Source organism: Hippopotamus amphibius, chromosome 16 (assembly GCF_030028045.1).
Source record: "Hippopotamus amphibius kiboko isolate mHipAmp2 chromosome 16, mHipAmp2.hap2, whole genome shotgun sequence".
Lineage (NCBI taxonomy): Eukaryota > Metazoa > Chordata > Mammalia > Artiodactyla > Hippopotamidae > Hippopotamus > Hippopotamus amphibius.
Genome location: NC_080201.1, coordinates 3398319 through 3421832, shown reverse-complemented (window position 1 = coordinate 3421832; position 23514 = coordinate 3398319). Strand labels below are relative to the sequence as shown.

Below are 23514 nucleotides of genomic sequence, written 5' to 3'. Positions count from 1 at the left end.
AAGTGCCCCTCCTGTCAGCACCTCCCCCCTCGGGCCTGGCACTTTCAGTTCGGTACCTGGAAGGCTAGTGTGTCTGTTGAGTGACTAAATGCCCACGGTGTTGTTTAGAAGCATCCTTTCTTTCCACCAGATCCCTTGTCAGTTACCTCGGGGTAAGTTTAAGGAGCTCCTGGGGCTTTTCCAGAACTGATGGTTTCTGCATGCTTTTGGCTGTGCAGGTTTCCCGGGTTCTGGAGGCCGGCTGGATTTTGCAGGGAGCCGCCTGAGTAGGTGCTCAGCCAAGGGAGGGCCTTCCGACCTCTGCTTCCTGCTGCAGGAGGCACAGATGGCCCCGAGTCTGGGGGTGTGGGCAGGCACTTGCCGGCATCCTGTTGCCCCTGGCACAAAGGAAACAGGACCCTGGTGAGCGGGGCCATCAGGGCAGGTGTCCCCACTCTGGGAAGTGTCCCCATCCTGCCCCCCTGGGACTGGCCCCGGCCTTGGGTAAAACTTGCGCTTTCACCCTGAACCTTCTTTTTCTGCCTGGTTTTCAGGCATCAGGGACTGAGGGAGAGGAGATGCAGGGAGGGCTCACGACTGGCTGCCGGGGTGGGGGCGGGGGGGGGGGGTGGAGCCGCCGCCAGGAGGGGAAGGAATACCCCGGAGGGAAATGGAGGGCGGCCAGCCTGAGCCCGGTGTGGCGGGAAATTAGGAGTCAAGCTACGAACCTCGTTAGCGGGGAGCGCGCGGGCTGCAGGAGAGCAATTCCCACCCTTAAGCTCGGAGGCCGTGCCCCCGCAGTACTGATCTCCTCGGGCCGGGCGCACCGACAGCGAGTGTCATCCATGTCCGCCCGGTGCCAGCCCGCCCGGCGGCAGCCAGCGTTTCCCGTCCCGGGCGCGCGAGCCGACTCGCTGCTGCCCCCCGGCGGCCGCTGCGGCTCCCTGCGGCTCCCCGCCGCCTGCGCGGGCTGTCCCGGGAAAAGGGAGGCTGCAGGTGTGAGCCGCGCCCGGCACAGCGCCCAGCGCACCAGTGTGCACTTGACCTTGAGCAACTCTGGCCTCGACTTCCTCGTCCGCGGAACGGGGATCGCGCTACCCACCTCACAGTGCAGTGGAACCAGATGTTTACAGGGGAGGGAGCTGCCAACTCTTAAAAATAAACCCAGTGGCCACCCCACAAAATGTTATGTTTGGCCACTGTGGTCCTTCTCAGACAGGTCGGGGAACTTGACCCCCTCTCCCCAAACCACCACCATCCGGGATGAAGGGAAGTTAGCTGGCACACCTTGTCCTGGTGAGAGAGATTTGGAGGTGGGGCCTGGGTGTCCTGACCTGGGGGGAGGGGGGCTGGGAGGAGGCGCCTGGCCAGGTGCGGCCAGGTGCAAGCTGTTTCCTTTGTAAATTACTCCCCGCCCCCCCAGCCTGTAATCCAGGTGAGAAAGGGTTCGAACCTCCCCCAGAGGTTTGTAATTTTGTTTTCAGGCCCTAGGCCCGAGGAATTCTCAGCTCCTCCCCCCTCCCCAGCCCCCGACTCTCGGCGGGGTCGGAGGCACGCGCTCCTCTGCGCCCTGGCCGCGGTGAACCTGCCGGCCGGTGCTGAGGATGAACGACCCGAGGCCGCGCTGCGGAGACAGCGTGTGGTGCGTAAATGAAAGCGTCGGGCGGAGGCCTTGGCCCGCAGGAGGGAGGCGCGGCCCTGAGCGAGGCGGCGGGGGGGGGGGGGGAGGTGAAGGGGAAGCGCCCCTCCCACGAGACGCCGGGACCGGCCGGCGCCCACAGGTAGGAGCCAGTAACGGCCCCCGGCTCGGCCTCGCAGGTCCGTTTCCCTGGTCGTTTGTGGTCGGCCCGGAGCCTTGTGCAAGGCGCGGGGGGGCCGACTCGCGTGCGCCCGGCGGAAGGGGGAGCAGGGGAGGGGGCGGCCCGGGGGCGCCCGTCCGGGCCCTGCTGCTCGCCCCGCAGCGGGCACTCGGGCGGGTTGCGCTCCCGGCCGGCGCGGGCTCCGGCGGCTCCGGGCCCGCCAGCGTCATCGGGAACAGATGGATGGGGGGTGGCGGGCGCCCAGCGCTCCCTCCCGCCGCAATCCGGACTGGCGCGGGGAGGGCGGGCGAGGAGGGAAGGCGGGGGAGGCTGGGCCCGCGGGGACGGCTGCGTGCGCGCCTGCCAGGCGCGGCGCGGGCATGTCCCGGGGCAGGTTTGGGGCTGGCAGAAGCGCGGGCTGGCACCGGCGGCCGAAAGTTGAAACCCGCAGCTTGGCGCTAGCGCGGCCGCGTGGGGCGGGGGCCCGCGGGGTGGGTCCTGGTTTGCCTCCGGGCTCAAAAATATGAAAGCCGTAGATGAGAGGATTTTCAAAAGAGGATGTACCGGGAGAGACCCCGGGGCACCCGAGCAACGTTGGGAGCTTGGGACGCGCGGTGTCAGAGCCCGGGGCGCCGGGCGAGGCCGGGCCGCGCGGGGGGTGGGCTCCAGGCTGGCCGTCTGCGCCCGCCAACGGGGGGGGCGGGGCGGGGCCCGGGGGCGGCGAGGCGGGGGCCGCCGTCCTTCACCGTGCCGCCTGCGGGTGCCCGGGAATTTCAGGACGCTGCCTGAGTCATTCCAGTCTGTCAAGTGCCTGGGTGAGGTGGGGTGGGGGGGGTGCCAGGAATGGGGAGGCGCTGCTCTGGGGCCGGAGGCCCAGTGGGTCGTGCCAGTTTCTGGAGGCGGGCGGCCTCGCCTCTGACCGCAACCCCAGCTACTTAATGACCCCCCTGGCGGAGCGGCGCCTTCGCGGACTCTCCAGCCGCTGGGATGTGGGTTCTTTAAAGAACTACCCCCTGCCCCCCCCTCCCCCCCGCACTGTGGCCTTCCCAAAAGTTACTTAAAACAAAACGAGAAGGAGGAGTTCCTGGAGTTCGGGGAGGAAGGTGCATAGGCCCGAGCGCTTGACATTCAGTCCTCTCAAGTTGGGGCAGTAAGAGGGGGTTGGGGGGGATAGAGGCGCGCAGCCTGCCTTGTATCTTCCCCCAGCCCCCCGACACAGTCACAGGCTCCGAGAACGTCTTCCTCCCGAAGGCCCCCAGAGCACGTGAGTGTGCGCGTTCGCTCCTTGCTGGGCCTGCTCTGGCCCAGCCCAGACCCTGTCCCAGGCTCCGGGGAAGCGGTCAGGTTATGAGACGCGCAGGGGCGCCGCTCGCCTGGCGGGCGTGTGGGAAGCGGCTGCTCCCTACTTTTGGAATCCAGTGGCTGATCTCCAACTCCAGTGTGTCAGGGACCCCCGCGCAGTCGAGCCGGGGACCCCCGGGAGCCTGAGGGTGGCACTTGCCCTACCTGCCGGTGTCCTCGGCTCACCTGGCCGGCCCGGCTGGGGAGGGGCGTGCGCCCGCGCGGGTGTACCCGGGCGCTCGCCGGTGCGCGCGCGCGTGTGTTTGCGGCTGAAACCCGACACCTCCCGCGGGCTGAGGTCAGGGAGCCGGGAGCGAGCCAGCGGCCCGGGAGTGGGCGGCGTTGCGCCTGGGTGTGTCCTCGGCGGCGGCGACAGCAGCAGGTGTTTCTTGGCCGGGGCCCCGGAAGCTCCACCTCCCCGGCGGGCCCAGCCGCCGCCGCCGCCGAGCAGCCCCGGGTGAGAGAAGCAGTTGAGACAAACACTGGGCGCCGGGGGCTCCAGCATGTGTCAGCCGAGGCGGAGCGGCGGGGCCCTGGCATGAAAGGTGAGCGCGCGCGCCCCCCGCCCCTCCAAGTGCGCGGGTTCCGTGGGGGCGACCGCCAACGGCTCCGGGCTAACTTCCCCCGGAGTGTGAGCGGCGATAAGAGCCGGGCGGGCGACCAGAGGCCTCCCGCCCGCGGCGCGTCGTAGCCCGGGCGTCCGCGCCCCAGGCCGGGGCTCGGTGGCTGCGCGCGGCGGGCGGGGAGCCAGGGAGCTGGGGGGCTCTCGGTGAGCGGTCTACACTCCGGAGCCCGAGTGAAAACTTTGCGGCGGCGGGGGAGGGAGCGAGGGGCGCGGCGATGCGCCCCCCGCGGCAGGTGCTGGCGGGGCGGGGGCGGGGGGCCGGCGCTCGCCCGCGGGGGCCGCGCGGCCGGGGTTTTTGTCTTGCTCCCCACCCCCCTCCTCTCCCCCTCCCCTCCCCCTCCCCCCTCCCCTCCCCCCAGAGCTGGGGAGGCCGCCGGGAGGGCGGGACTGCGGCCTCCCGGGTCTCCGACCCCCAAGCCCTGCTGCCCAAGGGCGCGCCCTGGGCTCCGCCGCTTTTTCCCTCCCTCTCCGCCCCCCCCCCACCCCGTAGGCGCTTCCCTGCCCCTCCCCCTGGTGAAGATGGCTGCCCCTGCCTCCGCGGTGGGAGGTGATTGCATCCGCCGCCCCCCAGCCGCGCTACCCTTTTTCCCTCCCCGGCCCTTCCTGCTCCGCCTGGACGCGCCTCCCCGCCCCCAGCCCGGCGGCCGCGCGAATGGGCGGCCAGTGGCCCGACCGAGTGGAGCCGATTCAATTATGCTGCGGCACCAGAGACACCTCCTCGGCCGTGCGCCCGCCTCTCCAGCAGGCTAATTAAATTCCCTCCGCGGAGGCGGGGCGGGAGTCGGGCTCGCCCTCGCACCGCCCCCTCCCCGCTCCCCCTCCCGGGCTCGGGGCGGGGGCCTCGGGGACGACCGAGAAGGGGGCGGTGGAGATGGAGGCGCGGGGCCTGGGGGATTGCCCGAAGTGCCGCCGCGCCCCCCCCTCACCCCCCACGTGATGGGCCGAGGTCCCTGGCTGGAGCGCCGGCTCTAAGTTTGGAGGGCTGCGTGCGCGGCGGGGAAAGCACCTGCCCGCCGGCTGGGTGGCCGATACCGGCCCAGTGGAGTCGATTTGGCTCCTGTTTTGTAAACTAGCCTTTGTCTGGGAAGTGCGTCTAAAATACATTAAACCCTTGTTAACCCCTACAGTGCCTTATCTGGGGCCCACATAGGCTGTGGTTTGGAAACAGAGAGCGGGACCACCAGATGAAAAAAAAAGGGCTTCTTTTGTGAAAGGCTGGAACAAAGGGCCCAGCCGATTGTGGGTGGGAACCTCCCCGCCTAAGCCGATTTCCAGGCAGACGGACGCGAGGGCAGAAGGTCTTGGTGGGGCGCTTTGAGATGTCCCCTGGCTGACCGGCCGGGCCCTCTCGCCTGGGATTCCGTGCCCCTCCTCGGTGGAAGGGGGGGACCCCAGGCGAGCAGGCTGCCTCTGGGTCTTCCGGGTGTCACAGAAGCTCAGGGCACCTGAGTGTTGCTCAGTTTGTGTTTACGAGCCGCCTCCACCCCCCAGGGATGGCAGAACCTGAGGCACAGGCTGCCTGACTCAGCCGGGCCACGCCACAGGTGAGGGGGCCCAGGCGCAGGCTCGGACGGGCAGCCTGTGTGTCATGCAGCTGCTGGCTGTGCAGGGAGTCACCGCCCCGCCCGCCGGCCCGCCCGCCCTGGGACTCGGGACTCGGAAGCTGTCTGCAGGCCTGGCTCTGTGATAACAGCTACGTGGATACGTCCCAGCGGGCCTATCGGATCAGTCCTGACCCTTGAGTGAACGGAGGTGCCGGGTTGGCCTTTGTCACTTTGTCTCTCTGCAGCGAGGAGGGAAGGAGGCCCGGGAGCTAGCCAGGCTTTTGACACTCAGATTTTCCTTTCTGCGAACCTTGGGGGCGGTGCTGGTGAGCCGCCCGGGCACGACCCGGGGTCAGCCCCGCCTCGGGAAGGGAGGCTGGGAGGCCCGTCCTGGTTCCAGGCGCCGTCATATCTGCGGGGCCAGGCCCTGAACAAGGCAACAGGTTGTCCCGGACGGCACAGGCCCTGACCTGTTGGGGACAGCTTTCTGAATCCTGGCTTATCGGAGTTGAGAAGGGTTTATAGAGCCCCCGGTTGGGTTTTCTTACAGCTGCTGCCTGTGGGTTCATGGCCCCGGCCTGGGGAGTTCTCAGAGTTCCCTGGGCGATTCTAACGTGCACACTGGGGCTGGGAATCAGTGCCCTAACAGGTGGGTACCCTGAGGCCCAGAGGAGCACGGGGCCAGCACCTGAGCCCACAGCAAGCAGTGGACCCCTTTGGAAGTTCTGGTGGCCTTTGCCAGACCGCGCCTGCAGGCAGACCTTTGGTCTCCAGTAACTTCGCTGTCTCTGGGGAAGGTCAGGGGCTGCAGACCCGAGAGAGCCCTGGGGTTTCGGAGCAGGAGCAGCTGCCTGCCTCTGGCTTCAGCATCTCTGGCCTCTGGCTGCAGCGGCAGGAGCAGAGTCTGCACAGCGCCACTCTGTGGCAGGCCTGGGTGCTGCACCTCCCAGCCCGGTGCCTCCCCAGCCCACTCCGTCCCTAATGGCCCTTGACCTTTTAGCAGGTGGCGGCCCCCCTCCTCTGCTCTGAAGGAGGAGGGGCCTCCCAGCCCAGAGCCCCTTCCTGAGGGGTGGGTGCCCTCGGCTCCTACTTTCCCAGGAGAACGCAGGTGAACAAGACTGGCTGCGCTCGCCCCAGGAACTCGTAGGGGCTTGTGGAGTCAGCCAGCAAGGCAGGTTTTTCCTGGCCCCATCGAAGGCTTGGAATTCCCAGCCTGGGTTACTCGAAGTCCACCCGGGCTGGGGGTGGGTGGTAGCACGTTAATTACCTCTGTTGTGGCAACACAGCAGCCTGCAAACCACAGCGCTGGGTGAGGCCGGCGGCCCCTCCTGCGGTGTGCCGGCAGAGCTGTTTTCCTGACCTGCAGGGATCCACGTTTCGGGTGACATTTCAGCTTGGCCACGCGCGTTAATGCCTCTCCTCTCTCGCCTCTGAGCCGCTGGCTGCACTTCCGCACGCTGGCCTTGCTCCCTGGCCGAGGCCACAGGCGGGAGGTGACGTTTGGGAGTGCTCCTGTCACGGAGAATGTATGGAGCGCCTGCTCTGAGCCAGGCCCGCGCCGCTGCTGGGAGGTGCACGTGCAGATAACACCGCAGAGCCTCCGGAGCGGCCCTTTGCACGCCTGCCAAACGTGCGCCGGGGGCCTTTTAATCTCGCCTCTGCAGCTTCTCCTCCCCACCGGCCTCTTGACGTGCGCCTCTGCTCCAGCAGGATGGCACCGCGGGCGTCCCTGCCCTTGCGGGGGCTGCTCCTGGCCTGGAATTCTCCAGTCAGCTCCAAACCCCAGGGGTCCCCGTGACCACCGTCCCCTGCAGAGCAAGGGGAAGTTAGAGCAGCCTCTGGAGGGAGAGGGGCTGCTGATGGTGGAGGAGGACCAGGGTTCACCAGCATCCATGGAAGACGGGATCTGGCTGAACTTGAGGCTTTGTAGGGTCCTGGTGGGGCTTGGGTGGGGGGTCTCTAGGAGGTGACTTTTAATTGAGGAAGGAGGCGTGGGGGGAGCAGGAAGCCCGCAGACCAGGTGCTCATTCTTGGCTGCACTCGGGGAACTTTAAAACCCCAAGCTGGACCTGTGACCAGTTAAGACCCAAATCTCTAGGGGTGGGGTACAGACATCTGTGTTTATAACCCCCCCAGCTGAGCTAGAAGGGCCTTCTGCTGGGGAGCGGGCAGAGCAGAATGGTAAGGAGCTCCTCTCGGTGGGGGGAGGTGCTGCTTATTTTCTCTTCAATGTTGTGGGTTTTTTTTATTTAATTTATCTGTCTGTGTTGGGTCTTAGTTGCGGCACGTGGGATCTTGGTTGTAGTGTGAGGGTTTCTCCCTAGTTGTGGGGTGTGGGTTTTCTCTATGTCGTTGTGGAGTATGGGCTCGAGAGCGCGTGGGTTCTGTAGTTTGTGGTATGCAGGCTCAGTAGTTGTGGTGCGCGAGCTCAGTAGTTGTGGCACTTGAGCTCAGTAGTTGCAACGCACTGGCTTAGTTGTCCCACGGCATATGGAATCTGAGTTCCCTGACCAGGATCCCCTGCATTGGACGGCGGATTCTTGACACTGGACCACAAGGGAACGGCCTGGGCTGATGGTCCTTAAGAAGAACTGAGGTCCCACATGGGAAGCCAGAGTCTACCCCGGAATTGCAAGGGGCTGGTACCCTTCCCCCGGCCGGGGAGGCAGTGGGGATGGTTCTGGGCTTTGTATTAACCTGGGGTCAAATCCTACAGGTAATACTCTTCACCTGCCCCAGGTGAGCTGCAAGCCCCTTTCCTGAAGGGACCATCAAGCGCAGAGTTTTGTTTGGATGGGCGTCTCCTGCGTCTGTCTGGAGCTCTGGCCAAGCTTCCAATTCTGGAACCGGTTCCTCCAGCTGGAGGACCTGACGTGTGTGAGGAATTGCACGTTGCCATGGTGTTGGGGCAGCCAGACCCGGGTGGGGGGGCATTCCATGGGCAAATGAGGACGTCGGCCCTCCCACTGCCGTGGGTGCCCCCAGTTGTTCCCCGTCTGCAGGTTGGGGCTGCCGTGGCCTTGTGGAGGTAAGGGTTGAACGTGTGCCACGTGCCTGCCCCGAGTGGGTCAGTGCAGGGGAAGGGCTGAAAGCCTCGGGACCTGGAGTTAAGTCCCCGCGTGTCTGTGTCGGTCTGGCGGTCACTTCCTGACCAGGGCGTTAACACCCGCCTCTGGCTCAGCCTGTGTGACCTTGCATCCTCTTCCTCTGGGCCTCGGTTTTCTCGTCTGTGAAGTAGGAATGGCAGTGGCACCCATGGTGTCCTCGGGCTGTTGAGGGTTAATTGCTTTCTTATAAAGCGCTCAGAGCAGCGCCTGGCATGGAGGGCTCTTGTGTAAGGGTTTGTCGGAAGCACACAAGATCATCCCCGATTCAGTGGCTCTAGGATTCTTGGGATTAAACGTGTGAAACCCAGAAGGCTCTGTTCGCCCAGTCCCTGGCCCTGGCAGTGGTTGGTGTGGGCAGGGGCCGTGGCCACTTCTCCCACCAAGACCTAGAGGCTCCAGGTTCCAGATCAGCCTCTGCGGACCCTCCCCTGTTGGGGCTGTGGCAGCCAGATGCGTTCCTCTGGGGCCTCACCCGCCCCCAGGGTCCTGATGGCATGCTCACACACCCACCCCTTTCTCAGTGACTGGGTGCCCCCATCTTGGTGGCGGTGGGTGGGGAGGAGGGAGGCTGGAGGGGAAACGGCCGCCCCTCCCCAGGCCTGCCCTTCCTGAGCGTGGATGCCGCGTCTGTGGCCACAGGCAGCAATGAAAGGATCGATGGGCAGGCTTTTGGTCAGGTTAAGCTGTCCCAGAGGAAATCCACGTGTCAAGCGGAGGAGGGCCAGGCCTGCCAGCAGGGGCAGGCGGGGGCCTCTTTTGTGCTAACCCGGGTCTCCTCCCCCTGAGCTGAGCCAGGGCCTATCTGGGGGCTGGGTGGTGCAGGAGGGCCGGCTGCCTTCGTGTGGCGCGCGTGACGTGGGGTCGTGTTCTCGCTGCTGTGCGTCTTCCCCTGAGGTCTGACTTGCAGGGTACGGGTTCCCCTCCTTTGGCTGTTAGCTGGGAGAAGCGGGGGCCCCCCGGGAGCGCGTCCGTCTGCCCTCCTCCGCCTCCACGGGGGCTCCTGCCCACCTGCCGTCAGACAGCTGGCGATCGGTGTGAAATGGAAAACCAAGGGACGTGAGCAGATTGGCCCTTCGCTGAATTCCTGGTGTCCGTTTATCTCTGAGTGCGCTCTTGCAACGTTTGTACGTAGGGGACGTGGTCTTTCTCTGTTTAACGCGTGAGGATGTCTAGACTAGGTACCGAAGCTGGATGCAGGTAAAGCTCACGTCCTTCCTCCGCTGCAGGGGCGGAGGGACTTGCGCCTCCCAGAGGCGGCAGGGCTGTGCGATTGCCCGGTGCTGCCTCGGGAGTCGGGCAGGCTTAGCTGCCCCCGCGTACAAGATGAGGACGCAGGCTCAGCGTCAGCCCCTGTGGCTCTGCCCTGCGGGCTCTCAGGGCCCCCTTTCCATGGGCTCTTGGAAAGGACGTCAGGTGGGCCCTCGGGGAGCAGAAGTGTGGGCTGAGATTGTAGATTTTAAATCAGGTTCACGGCCGGGCCTCTCCTTTCTGAACACATCACCTTAGCCTTCTGCAGGGTGCCGTTTTCACCCGAATACACGTCTCATAAGACTCTGTGTGACTGAGGAGGGCTTGCTTGGTAGGGATGCCAGCCCCGGGAGCCTGTCACCCGGGCCCAGGGAGTGCACTTCAACCCAACAGCTGGTTTCCAAGCTGAAGCCGGCAGGACTGCGACGCCCCCCTCCTCACACGGCACAGTGTGCGCGGGGTGTCCGAGCCGGGCTCCCCCAGCCAGGGCGCTCGGCGGGCCGCGGGGCTCCCCGCTGCGGTTCCCAGCAGGGTGCGTGCCGCGCGCGGTGGCCCCCTCGGGTGTGTTCACACCTCGGGACCGACCTGGTGAATAGATCTCGAGAGGGGCGAGGGCTGGGGCAAAGGCTTGACACGTCTTTGAGGACGTTGCCAGAGTCCTCCAGAAAGAGCTGCAAAGATTCCCCTTTCTGGCCGCCTGTGTGACCCAGACCTTTACGTACCCAATTCTGGAGTTCCCATGGCGCCCCTCAGCCCTTGGCCTCCAGAGGTGTCCATCCTCCCCACAAGGGGAAGAAAACCCTTTGATCAGCCTCGGCTTTTGTTGCACCCAGCACAGGTCTCAGGGGTAGACGGGACCGCTCCTTGCCATGTGACCTGAGAGTCCTGGGGGGTGACGCCTGGTGCCCGAGAGAGCCAGCTCGGGCCTCGGCATCCTGCCTGGGGTGCCGGGTCCTTGCAAGTTCTGGAGTGTTTTTCGTTTGTTTCTTTTGAAAAAGAAAAGGACCGTTTAGGCCTAGGCAGTTGGCTGCGCTGCAGTTGGCGGAGGGTGGCGGTGGCCAGAGGAAGGTGGCTGGCTTGACCTGGCGTGTGACAGGGTTGGGACGAGGGAGCTCACAGCTGGTGGCTTGTGGCTGTTTTTGCAAACTTTGACCCAGTGGTCCCACTCTGAAGCCGATTTTGGCTGCAGGGTAGTTGATTTTTTTCCACCGGAGCATTTTCTGATGTCTGGGCATGGTACATAGGGCTTTGGAGATGGTAGATGAGCCCGGGTAAGGAACCATCAATAAAATTTGGACCATGGAAACACCATAAGAACTTAGTGTCTTACCTTTATCACCCTTGGCCTGGGTAGAATGTAATTAGGAGAGGGTGTTAGCAGCCAGGGTTTGACATGGAAAGAATTCTACGCCGTACGCGTCTATAGCCTGGATTCATGGGTTAAACACATCCCTGTGGGGTTTACAGATGGGCTTCTGTGAACTTGGTCAAACTAGGGGCTGAATTCAGTGAGTGTGTTTTTCTGGGCAGGGGGTCTGGTCTGCCATTTTGCACTGTTGTGAGAATGGACCTTTTGCAAAAGCCAAAACACGCTTTATACCTGCAGGCAAGTCCTGGCTGTGATTCAAGTGGGACCCACCTGCGGCTGACGTGCACCGGATCAGCCCCGAAGCCGGGGGCGGAGGGGCTGACCTCTTTCGACTCAGTCTGGACGGAGGTGTGGCTACCACCTGAGCGGAGCGCCCTGGCTGGCCACGCGTTTGTTAAGCTTCTGTTGACGTTGACCCAGTCCACTGCCCAAACCCACGTCGTTTCTGCATCGGAGAGACCCCTGGCATTGAGGGAGCCGAGCGGCCCGAGGCAGCAGGGAGTGGGGGGACTCCGGCAGCCCAGGGGCAGCCTAGGGGACAGTCGCCACGCTCGGGATTATGGCTGCTGGCTTCTCATTTTTCACGAGAAACTGAAAATCTTCAGTTTTGACTTGAAACCTCCAGTTTTAAGATATCGTCCACTGATTCACAGTTAAAACATGTCTTGACGTCAGGCCAAATGAAAACAGGTTGGTGGACGAAAGGCGGCCCGCGTAGCCTCTGCCACCTCCTGTCTAGCCTCCCCACCCTACCCCAGGGTGCTCATGGGGAAACTGAGGCTCAGACCAGGTAGGAACCTGATAGGATCATGCCAGGAGGTTTGGGCGAGGCAGGCCCGGATTCCCACCTTCTGGCTGGTTTTCCAGCCAAGGATGCAGTCCCTTAATTCACGCTGGTCCTGCCACATGAGACTCCGAAGTTGCCTGTCTGCCTGAGCGGGGGCCAGACATCCCCCTTCTCCACGTGGAATCTGGTAGGCTGTGCACCTGTGAAGGTGGGGCCGATATACCTGTTCTACAGGCTTGAGGACCTACTAGGTGCGTTTGGGGGCTGGGGGGTGCAGGCGGAGATGCCCGCCCTGCGCAGATAGCTTTGTCAGCACCCACTCAGTACTGAAGGGACAAACGCGCTTCTGTTCTCTGTGCCCCTCTCCTCACCTGAGGGGCAGGGCAGGGGCTGTCTGAACACCCAGATTCCTGGGCCCTGGGGCTGAACAGGCCCCGTCCGGCAGTGGCCTCTGCTTTCTCTTCTCACAGTTTCTCAGTCTGGTCTCCCAGTCAGGCTCCTTCCTTTCAGCAGGAGAACCTGGCCTTGACCCCTGCCCACCTGGCCTGGTTCCCCACCTGCCAGCCCTGGCCTGCTGCCGCCTGGAGCCTTGAAGGCGGTCCGCGGCTGCCTCCTGGCCGGGTTGGCTTCCTGTCCTTTGGGGCCTCTGACCCCCACCTGCGTCCTGCACCCCATGCCTGCGGCCTCCACTCAAAGGGCTCCTTTGTGAGGAGGTGGCCTGCTTCGCTCAGGGGCCCCCGGCACACAAAGGAGTCACTCCCGGGGTTGTCGCCTGGGCGCCCTCCAGCCCACAGCTGCCGGAATGTGGGATTCGGGGGGTGGGGTGGGCCCCAAGTTCAGATCTGCCCTTGCTCCCTGGCTGTGTGCCGCCTCCGACCCTCCTTGGTACCGTCTGTAAAATGATGCAGCGTGTCGGTGGGTGCTCACAGCAGCCTGCAGGATGGGAGGTGGCCCCTAGCTGGGGTCAGGGGGGAGTCCTTTCCAGTGTCTTCCTGCTTAAAGGGAAATGGCCGACAGCAGCGAGGAGAACTGGGTTCCCACCCCAGCATCTCAGCTGCAACCCCAGACAAGGTGTGGCTCTTGCAGCCTCAGCCGACCCGTCTGTGGAGTGGGCGCAGGGATGGGCTGTGTGAGGGGGCTCCTCGGGTGACCCGTCTGCTGGGGGGTCCGTCCCTGAGCTGCCGTGAAGGGTGACGGTATTGCTCTGGGCAGAGCCAGGCCTTGCTGTCACTGCTGACACTGTTAAGGACCGCCTCCGGGGGTCCTGGGTGCCAACCTTGACCTCGTCTCTCAGCCTTTTGTCTTAGTTGTGCGCGTCCCTGGGGTTGCCGGCTTCCTGCGCCCACCCCCAGCCCCTTACAGCGCCCCTCCCAGGCCGCCCGCCGCCCCCCGGCTGCTGGCAGCCCTTCATCTGCCCGTCCCAGGCTGCGCCAGACGCAGCAGCCGCTTAGAATAATCGCCGTCAAATGTCGCTGCCATCTGTTGCCTGACTTCCGTGCTTTGCCTCCACCGGAACCTCCGGGACTCCCGAGCGTCTGCGGCCTTGAACCCCAACCCCCAGGCTGTCCTTGGAGGCCTGTGTCAGCGGGCCGCCCCGGGCGCCAGCCCCGAGCCCATCGCCGTCCGCTCTCGTCTCCACCCGGGAGCCAGCCTGGGGGGCCCCAGCCCCACCTGCACCTCCCGGTTTTGCCTGGCACGCGTGCCCCGAGCGACACACGTGTGTGGGAGTCCCTCGCGAACACTCTGCACCCTGTGAGCTGGCTTCCGCCTCCGGGACGCTGACGTGGCAGTGGGCAGGGGAGGCTGGGGGGGCTCTGAATGTTGCCCCCACCGAGCCTCACTGGCTGCAGCTGTGGGGCGCTGCTGAACCCGCTGCAGGTGGCTGCCCCGGGGACCCCAGACATGAGCTTTGCAAACAGCCCACCCCGCGGCGCTGGCTCTGGGCGGGGGTGGGCTCCTGTTCCCATGGACTGGGGTCCTGGCAGACGCTTTCTACAGCTCGTAAGCTCCTGCCTTCCCTTGTTCTGCAGTCACTTCATAAATGCCGCTGACTGACAGGCCTGCGCGGGGAGGATGGAGGCCTTGTATACAACGAGCTGCCGGGTTACTCGTCTCTCTCCCGGGCCAGGGTCGTCTCTGGACACACAGGCTGCCTCCCCCCTCAAGGCCCCTCCCCCTTCCCTCCCCGCCTCGGTCCTTCTCTCTGCTTCCCGGTCAGGACCAGGCCATCTGCTAGGGCCGTCCTCAGCTCCAGCAATTAGCGACGGCTTTGGCTCCGTCCCCAGTTGCTGGGTCCTTCGCCTTGGGGAGGACGTCCAGCTCTGGGACTCCGGGCAAGAAAAGTCCCCTTAAGAAACCTGCAACCCCAGGGGGTGTCCTCCGTTGAAAAAGAACCCTCAGGCCTAAAGCAGGCCACCCCTGAGCATCCAGGAGCCAGAAGGCCTTCCCGACCCTCCCAGGCGCCTCCCCCACCCCCACCCCCGAGAAAGATTGCTCCTTGCGAGGGAGCTCAGAACACGCCAGAGGAGCGTATCACAGTGAATTTGCTGTGAAGCCACTGGGGCTCCCGGGATCACGTGGTGCCCCACGCGGCCGCCGCCCGCCGGTGTCCCTGCGCAGGTGACCCCGGCCTTGTTAGGGCTGTAGGAGCAGCGCCCCTTTCGGGGGGAGCGGTGCCGTGCAGGCCCCGAGCTGGGGGACGCCCTGTATTTGTTCACAAACATTTCTTCCTGCGGTAATGAAAAATTACCAAGAGGGGTGATGAGAGAATCCCCATCCAGATTGCGCACGCGGGCCTGCACCCGAGGCCCTGCTGGGCCCGGCCTCGTGGGGTGTAATTACCCGGGTGGGGGGGGGCGTGCTGCTGTCAGGGGAAGGGGCGGGTTGGTGCTTGAACCTGGAGCCAACAGAAAATCCATCTCGGCTATTAGCTTGTAATTACAGAGCGTGGAGGGAGCAGGCCTGAGGTCTGGGGCCGCGGAGGAGCGGGATGAAAGGGAGCCGTGATTACGGAGTGGCGGGAGGCGCGCTGATTAATGACGCCCTCCGCCCTCGCGCCGCCACCGTGTTTAATGGACTGTCAGGGGCCTGCCCCCCCTTTTAAGCCCTGCTGTTCAGAGCGTTTGGACAGCAGGCACCCCCGACCGATCGGGGTCTGTTCTGAAGCACCAGGAACAAGGTGGTTCTGGAAAACGTCCTTCGAGCTGCCGCCTCTCTGCACTTGGATTTTTCTTCTCTGCCTTTTTTTTTTTTTTAAGCTTTGTGCTGCTTTAGAAACCTGGGCAGGGAAGAGGAAGATGTATTGATTAAGGACACGACATTTTGGTAGAAGGAGCAGGAAAAGGGAGGGCCTCCCGGGCAGTCCTGGGTGGGGTGGTCCTTGCTTCTGAAGACGGTGGTCACCTTCTGGGGAAGGAGGGCTGGGTGGTTCTGGGGGTGCTGGGAGCCTGGCGGCTTTCCTCTCCTGCCCTAGGCATCGGGCACTGAGTGGGGGCCCTTGGCTCTGGGTGTCTGGCTGTGGCAGCTCCTCTCTCCCGGGGGATCGAGGGGGCAGCGGATGGTGGCAGGAGGTGGACGGCATTACCCAATGCACATGAGGCGGCCAGGAGGCCACCTGAGCGCCCCTGGGTCGCGGTGGGCGGGGCGGGCGGGGCTGGTACAGCAGAGAGGGGCTGGCTCTGCCCCCCGCCGCCCCAGCCCTCATCACGCCCTGCCCTGCGGTGGAGCCTGTTCCCAGCTGTTAGGGTAATGCATTTACATGCGCTGATCATGTAGACAAGCACGCGGTGGATGGCCAGGAGCGGAGTTAATAAACACCTTCCTAATGGGGGTCGGGGGGCAGGGAGGTGCCCCTGCTCTGCGGGGCTTCTTCAGGGCAGGGGCTGCCCGAGACCCAGTCTCCCCTCCACCCGTCCCGGGGCGGCCACGGTCACCTGCCTGGGCTCAGGGGGAGAACACCTGCGTTGGGGAGGCCGGGCGGGGGGTGGGGAGCAGAGCCGCCGTGCAGTGACCCTGAGCCGCGACTGCAGGGCGAGGCACGGGGTGGGGGGGGGGGTTCCCGGAGGCCGTCCCCAGCCGCTGCAAGGTGACCCTTGATGGGTCTCTGGGTCCCCCGAGTCTGGCCTCTGTCCTTCCACGTCCGAGGTGCAAGGCGGCTGTCACCCCGGCTGCCGGTGGTCCCTCGGGCCCCCTGCCGGCCCGCCCTTCCCAACGCACACACGCTGAGGAGGGATGCTAATTTTAGACTCCCCTAACGAAGCTGCTCATTTGGAATTCTATTTTAAGTGACCTGACATCAGCAGAGCAGCTTTCTTGGCTCGAAGCTGCTCCAGAGCCCACAACGGGCGCTGCGGCAGGGACGCTCGCTTCGGGGGGACACCCCGGAGCCCAGAGGGCTGTGCACAGGGCCCTGCAGGCCTCCTGCGGGGGGGCGGGCAGACTCATGGGGGCGGGGGTGTCTCTGGATGCCGGTAGGAGTGTGATAGCGACACTCAGGCGGCAGCTGACCCGGGGCAGGGGAGGACCTGCCCACCAGGACCCTGGTCAGCAGGGACAGGCCGGGGCTGTCGGCAAGGGTTTGGGTTCCGGCAGGGGCACCCCGGTTCCCTCGGCTCCTGCATCTGGCCGGTGGGAGGCCCCGTCTTGGGGACGCCCGGTCCCCGTGTTGGGTGTTCCGGACTCACGTAGGCGAGTCTCTAGGTCTTTGAGGGCCCCCCATTTTTAAAGACCTGGTTCACTGTGGAAGAACTAGAACACAGAGCAGTAAAAAGGCTGAGCATGAGGAAACTGCTCCTACTGCCACCTGAAGACCCCCTCCCACGGCCTGAGGGGGCGTGTGACACGTTTGGGTCGCCCGGGGTTTGCCCCGTGGCTGCTCCCCGCTTCTTCCAGCACCCCCGTACCATCCTGCCCGGCGCTGGCAGCTGGTGGTCACAGCACGTCCAGCTGGGTGCCAGCTGGCCAGCCTGTCCCACGGCCAGTGGGCAGTGCCCTCACATCTGCTCCCTGGGCCGTGGGGCCTGGCCACTGAGAGGTGCAGGACCACACTGCCTGCCTCACTGCCCTGCCCCCTCCCGCTGCCCCGGGACAGGTCTGGATCTGGGCCCTGACCCGCTTTACGTACATGGGACACGGGGGCTGTGGTCAGGTAACCCCCAGCCCTGCTGTGGACCATCTGTCGGCCTTTGGGCCCAAGCCTGGACTCTCCTGTCTGTAAAATGGGCGCAATAATACCTTTCTCTTAGAGGTGACAGGATTTAAAGGGTGGTGGCCAGTTCTCTCAGGTGTGCGGGGAAGGGGAGGGAGGTGGTGATGGCCTTGGAGGGCATCACAGGGGCCCACTCTGGAGACTCTGTGGGCAAGAAGGCAGAGTGTCTGCAGACGGTTGCACTTCCACGATGGAAGGGAATAGAGGTTGAGGGTCGTGATCCGTAGAGGATGTAGTGGCACTCGCTGCACCAGTTACCTAATGCTGCGCGACACGCTGTCCCAAACCTAAGCATGTAGGGATATGGGAGCAGCTCAGCCGGGTGGCTCTGGCCCAGAGTCTCCGGTTTTCGAAACCGTTGCCAGGGCTGCGGTCTCATCGCAAGGCTCCCCTGGGGCTGGAGGAGCCGCTGCCGAGACGGCCGGTGCCTCGTGGCTGTTGGTGGGAGGCCTCAGTTCCCCGAACGTGGGATTCCCCACAGGCAGCCGGGGCGACCTCGCAGCCTGGCACCGGACCCCCCGAGGCTCAGGTGATCCAGGGGAGAGCAGGGGGGCGGCCAGGGGCCTGTGATGACCTCACCTTGGCAGTCGCCCCGCTTGCCCCACGTTCTGTTCGGTGGACGTGAGTGGAGCGGTCTGGCCCACGTCGAGAGAAGAGGATTAGTTCCCGCCTCCTGAAGGGATGCGTGACAGGCTTGGACACGTGTCTGAACCACCGCAGTCACGCGTGCTTTAGTGCTGAGCACGTTCGCACCTCTTGGTCTGGCGTCGCGGGTGGGCCTTGGATGGGGCAGGTGGTGTCGGGAGTGGCGAGGACACCGCCTCTGGGCCTGGAAACGGGGCTGCGGTCCTAGACGTGCGGCTGCGTGGTCTCTGTGAGCGTGACCCGCCTTTGCACAGCTCCTGGCCTCGGTGTCCCCGCCAGGGCTCTGCTGGTGTCCTGGGCTCGTCGGAGACCCTGAGGTCAGGCCCCAGGGGTGGGGGCGGGGGGTCCACCGCCGCCGCGGCCTCTCCCAGCGCCACTGGGAGGCTGTTTTGAGAGGGGACCCGACCACGCGTGTGACCTGGTGTCCCGGGGAGCGTCTTCGTTTCCCTGGAGTAGGGAGCCCCGGCTGCCCCGTCGCACAGCTCGTCTTCGGGCAGCCCCTCGTGGCGCTGCCTTCCTGCAGCGGCTGGTCAGGACCCCCAGGACTTGTGCGCTCTGTGCCCGGGCTGGGTCCCCGCAAGGCTGGTGCTCCACTGGATGACCCCCCGCCCCCCCAAAAAAAAGTAACCCATCAGGCCCCGGAGTGAGGGTGCTGAGGGCGCTTCGGTCCCGGGCAGGACCCGGAGGACTCCTGGAGCACCCAGATGAGGCCCCGTGTGCGGTCACATCCTCGTCCCTGCAGGCAGCAGGACGAGAGCCCCGGTCCCCCTCTGTCACTCTCACCAGCCGGTGCCTCCCGCTCAGGGACGCGCGGAGCTGGGCTGAACGGCTCCCGACCCGGCCGCGGGAGGGATGGTGGTGGGGAGGGCTTTGTAGGGGGAGGTGGTTTGCCCAGCCTGACCCGTGTGACCTTAGCCAAGCCCCTCACCCACCCAGACCCAGGTTTCTGCCCCCGACGGCCGACCGGCTGCTCGGTAATAACAGGGACCCTTGGGATGTGCCAGGCCTGCTCTGGCACGAAGCCCCTCGTGTGATTACCTCCTCGGACCTTCGTGGGATGGACGTCACGAGGTAGACTTTGTCTGTACCCCCAGTTTATAGACGAGGCGACGGAGGCCCAGAGCGGTAAAGCAACTTGCCCCACGTCACACAGCGGGAGGCCGCAGCGCCGGGAGTCAGGCCCTCGTGTGTGGCAGCCTCCTCCGCGCTAAGCCTGAGCTCCAGGCTCCCGCTTCCTCCTTGCTCCGTGGCCGGCTGCACCTCCTGCCCTCTCTGTCCACGCCACCCCTGGGGGTGGAGGGGAGGAGCGGGGGCTGAGGGGGGCCCGGGGCCGAGCCTCGGGGACGTGGCATCCATTGTGCTCAGCGGTCCTCGAGGGGCTGGCCGGGGGCCGGGCTGGCTGAGAAAGGACTTTTGTTAGGAACCTGCGTTTTCTAGGGATCAGCCTGCTGGAGCGGGGACCCTGCGCCCCCGCCCCGCGTTCTTGGGTTTCTCTGCTGGGCTCACGGTGCCCGCGGGCATGTGGATCCCGCCCCCCCCCCCCGCCCCCCCCCCCCCAGAAAGAGGAGGACGCGCGGGGTCGGCCTCGGGGCGGCGCCGCCCGGCTGCTCCATGGGGCTGCTGCCCCCGCGGGGCCCTGTCGCCCGGCGTGGTGCCGCCCACGTGACCCGCCGGCAGCTGGGAGGCCCGCCTGCCGGCCGTGGGCGCAGGGGCTCTTGTGGGGTCCTTTGTTCCGAGGTACGAGCCCTCTCCCGAGCGGATGGTGTTCCCTCGAGCTCGCGCCTGCCTCAGTGTTGTCTTTGATCCGCCGCCCCCCGCCGCCGGGGCTGTTTACCCGGCCAGCGCCCCCAGGATCTCTCTGCCTGCCCGCCTGGCCGCGAGGGTGGCCACACCCCGGCTCTCCGGGACTCGGGACTTGGGGTGTGTGGGGGCCTGTGGCCTCTCCCGGCCAGCTCTGGGGGCAGCGGGTGGGCAGGGTGGGTCTCGGGGCCCCACCCCTGCCAGCCACCTGTGGGGGTCCCCAGGGCTCACCTGGCTGCTCACCGGCACGGGCGTGGAGGCAGGTTCCAATTAGAGTCTAGCTGGACGGGACACAGAGCCCTGCAGAGCGGGAGTGGGCTCCGGGGGCTGCGGAGCGCCCCTTGGGGCGGAGGCCGTGGCCCGGGGGAAGCACGTGTTCCTGCCCGTTACCTTCTTGGATGCTCTGAGGTCGTTGTTCTCTCACCCCTCCCGGGACTCCCCCGGGGCCCCACCCCGACCACGGACCCCAGGTGTTGCCTGGAGCTGTTCCGTCTGGGGCTTCAGAAGTTTGTTTGCCTCTCGCTGCTCACAGCCCGCTGCCCCTGCTGCCTGCGAGGCCACGGGCCTTGATTTACATCCCTTGAATGTACCCACGGCGAGGGAGCGGGGACCAGGTGGGTTCCCCCACCCCGGGAGGGCAGGAAAAGTTAATGGAGAACTTACCTCTGGCACCGCTCACGCCCGCATGCCCACCCGGCCTTTATCGACGGGGCGCACGGGGTGGGAGAAGGTTTGCGCCTCCTCGGGACGTGAAGGGCCGGGGGCTCGTGGGGAGGCATCTGACGTCACCCCTGGTGGGTGCTGGCTCCTCCGCCAGTGTGGTCTGAGCCTGGACCCCAGGGGGAAGGGGGCTTACCCCGGACGGTGCTTCAGGCCCGCAGTCGTGTGTCTTTGGTGTCTAGGCAAGGTCTGTGCCCGGCGGGACCATAGCAGGGTCTGCAGGTGGCCGTGTTCTCTGCCTGCCTCTGCCCTCCAAGGTGCCTCCTCCGTGCAGACCCTCTGGGTCCGCGTGGCTTTGGGATTCAGGGAGGATGGGAGCGGCACCTGAGGGCTCTGGCCAACCCACCGGGCCGTCCCTGGTCTGTGCCGCCTGCCCACGTGCAAGGCTGTTTGCTTCTCTGGAAGGAGAAGGGTGTGAGGTGCTGGAGGCCTGGCAGGAACGTGCTGTCTCCTCAGCGGCCGCCGTGTGGGCCTCTCCCTGCCTCTGGCGTTCTCTGGCGTGCGAGAACACTGGCCCCGTGCCTCAGTCTCCCTTCCCCGCACCCGTCGGGATGCTTTCACATCCTCCGGACCGGCCTGGAGAGGTGGTCGGCTCATGCCGGGACGAGCCGTTGGGCGTCCAGGATCGCCGGGGTCCTGGGCCCAGCGGGAGGGTGGGGGTGGCCCCGGACGCCATGGCGCTGGCCCTGTCCCGCTTCTGCTGTCCTGCCTGCCGGGGCCGCCGCCTCTGCGCCCGCTGGCGCCGGGCCGCGCGGCGCCCGCTCCGGTGCTGGGCCCTCCTGCTCTCCGGGTGACCTCTGGTTCTTCTTTTCCTGTTTCAGGCATGAGCCATGAGCCCAAGTCCCCTTCACTAGGGATGCTTTCCACCGCGACCAGGACCACCGCCACCGTCAACCCCCTCACCCCCTCGCCGCTCAATGGCGCCCTGGTGCCCGGCGGCAGCCCCGCCTCCAGCAGCGCGCTCTCGGCCCAGGCCGCGCCGTCCTCCAGCTTTGCCGCCGCGCTGCGCAAGCTCGCCAAACAGGCGGAGGAGCCCAGAGGTAAGAGGCTCCCGCGGCGGGGAGACCGCGGCCCCTTCCCTCCTGCCCGGCCTGGCGGCTCCTGCGCGGAGCGGGGGCGGCGCCGGGGAGCGGCTGGCCCCACGAGCCGCCCCGCGTCCACGCCTGCTGGTGTTCCTCGTGCCGCCTGGTCCCGGCGGGGAGCGCGCCGTCTGACCCCCGCCCGTCCGGGGAGCTCACCGGCCCAGCCCCTCTGCTCGGCTTCTGCCCCCCCGCGCTCTCCGCTGCCTCTGTGCTTCGGCTCCCGGAGCCGCCGAGGGGGCGTGTGGCGGTGGGGGTGGGGCGGTGTGCCAGCGGCCGTGGCTTTAGAGGAGGGTGGCCGTGCCGGGCCCGGATGCCTCCCTCCGGAGCCCCCAGCCTGCTCCGGGGGCCTCTTTCCAGGTGGCATGTGTCCCAGGAGACCAGGAACCCCAGGCCTTGATACCCCCTCCAGACGTGGCAGGGAGCACGGTCTCTGGAAACCCTCTTTGTCCCCAGTGTCCCAGAGTGGGGGCACAGCTCACCCCGACACTGCTTAAGCCCCTCAAGGCAGGGATCTTGTGGCCGCGTGGACAGGTGTCCCCCAGGGGGCCGGAGCTCTGGCTCCTGGTGTCGCTTGGGCAGCCGTGTGCTGTGTGACTTCGGGCGAACACGGACCCTCTCTGAGCTCCAGCTTTCCTGTTTGTACCACGAGGCTCACGACAGCTCTGACTTGGGGCGCTTCTAGGGATGACCGTCAGCCTGTGTTAGTCCGGGTCAGGGGCTGCTGGCTGGACGAATGAGGCTGGCGGGCAGTCTGCAGCCAGAGCTGCTGGGAGGCCGGGGCCCTCGTGGGTTCTGCTGCCGTCCTCTCGGATCCCCTTTGGACTCCCTGCTTGGAGGCAGGGGCCGAGCTCCCAGGCAGAGGAAGCGGGGACCCTGGGCGCCTCTGCCTGCCATCTGCGTTGCCCCGAATGTCCAAGGCTTGGTGTTCCGGGTTCCAGGCCCTCTGGGCACCCAGAGAACACACGTCTGTCTTTATAGACCCTGGGGTCTCCAGCTCAGCAGAGCGGACGTTCACCCTGAGCAGGGTGGGCTAGGGGAGCTGCTAAGTTCTGAATCTCCCTCGTCCCCACACTCTTCAGCTTACGTGGTTGCCGGGTGGAGGAGGAAGTGGGAGGGGAACAGACTGGAGTCGATGGGCAGGGTGGGTGTCGGCCCAGGAGCAAAGGCTGCCGGGGCCTGGTGTCTGCCTGCCCTGGGCTGTCGGTCCACCCAGACAGACCTTCCCCGGCCCTGCACGTGTGCCCCTCCCTGCTCTCCATGCCCACCAGGGGACTCCCTGGCCAGCTGGCTGCAGCAGCCCAGCCGCCGTCAGGAGGCCCTGCTGTCTGGGGCCACCGCACACCACGCGGCCAGAGAGCAGAGAGGCAGTGAGTGCGTGCCCGGCCTGGCGGGGCCCCAGAACAGACATCCAGGGCTGGCTGCGAGCACCCAGGAGGAAAGTGCGCCGTGGCACCCTGAGCTGGGGTTGAGACCTGGGGGTCTCTTCAGAGTCGGCGAGAAGCCCCCCCGGGCAGAACTTGCCTGGCAGCTCCCTGCTTTGGTGTCTTCCTTCCTGGCATCCCAGGGGGCAGAGCAGCAGGGCTGGCGCAGCTTTCCAAGGCAATTGTCAGCGTGTGGGAGACACCGGGGCCATCCAGCTGAGTCACCCCAAGTGTCAGGGCTTCAGCCAACAGCTGTGTCCACTCCCGGGCAGCAGGGCTCGTCCTGAGGCAGCACCCCCCATCTGTAGAGGACGTGGCAGTGGAAGGGCACGTCTCCCTCCTTGCCGAGCTGGCGGCGGAGAGGTCTGCGGCCACGGCTCACGCGGGGGACTTGGGCGCAGGGTGAGCCTGCCTTGACGGCCTTTGTCTCCTCTCGGCTGCCCCAGGCTGGCCCCAGTGTCCAGCTCGAGTGGTGGGTCAGTGGGCAGCCCACATGCCGGAGGCTGCCGGGCCTCGCTGGCCGGGAGCAGCGTGAGCTATTGGGGGGGCCCTGCTCCCCCGTCTGCAAGCGATCTGGGTGTTCCGTGTGGTGCCCTGGGAAGGGTGCCGGGGACGTTGTGGCAGAGGGTCAGGGCGGGTGGGGGGGGGGGAGGAACGAGCCACGCGGGTCCGGGCGTGTCTTGCCTTCTGGGCGTAGTGTCCACCGCCGGCTGACCCGAGGTTTTCCCTGTCGTTCTGATGGGAAAGCCAAGGTTTGAGGGGGGCTCGAGGTTTATTTGGGCCCTGGGCTGCCCCGATGCTTGAGGTATGCTGTGTGTGTCCTGGGCACGTGGGACCTCGT

General features: G+C 65.9%; 1 protein-coding gene across 5 annotated transcripts in view; it reads left to right on the top strand.

The window, feature by feature from the left end:
• The window catches only part of GSE1 (Gse1 coiled-coil protein), a 409268-nt gene that overhangs the window by 351117 nt on the left and 34637 nt on the right, over nucleotides 1–23514 (top strand). For 4 of the 5 annotated variants that reach the window (XM_057710685.1, XM_057710684.1, XM_057710683.1 and 1 more), the window contains exon 3: nucleotides 20992–21210. The exons of the other annotated variant lie outside the window; for it this stretch is intronic. In XM_057710685.1, the coding sequence (XP_057566668.1) occupies nucleotides 20992–21210 (219 nt within the window). The remainder of the gene's footprint in view (nucleotides 1–20991; nucleotides 21211–23514) is intronic. 5 annotated transcript variants of the gene reach the window in all.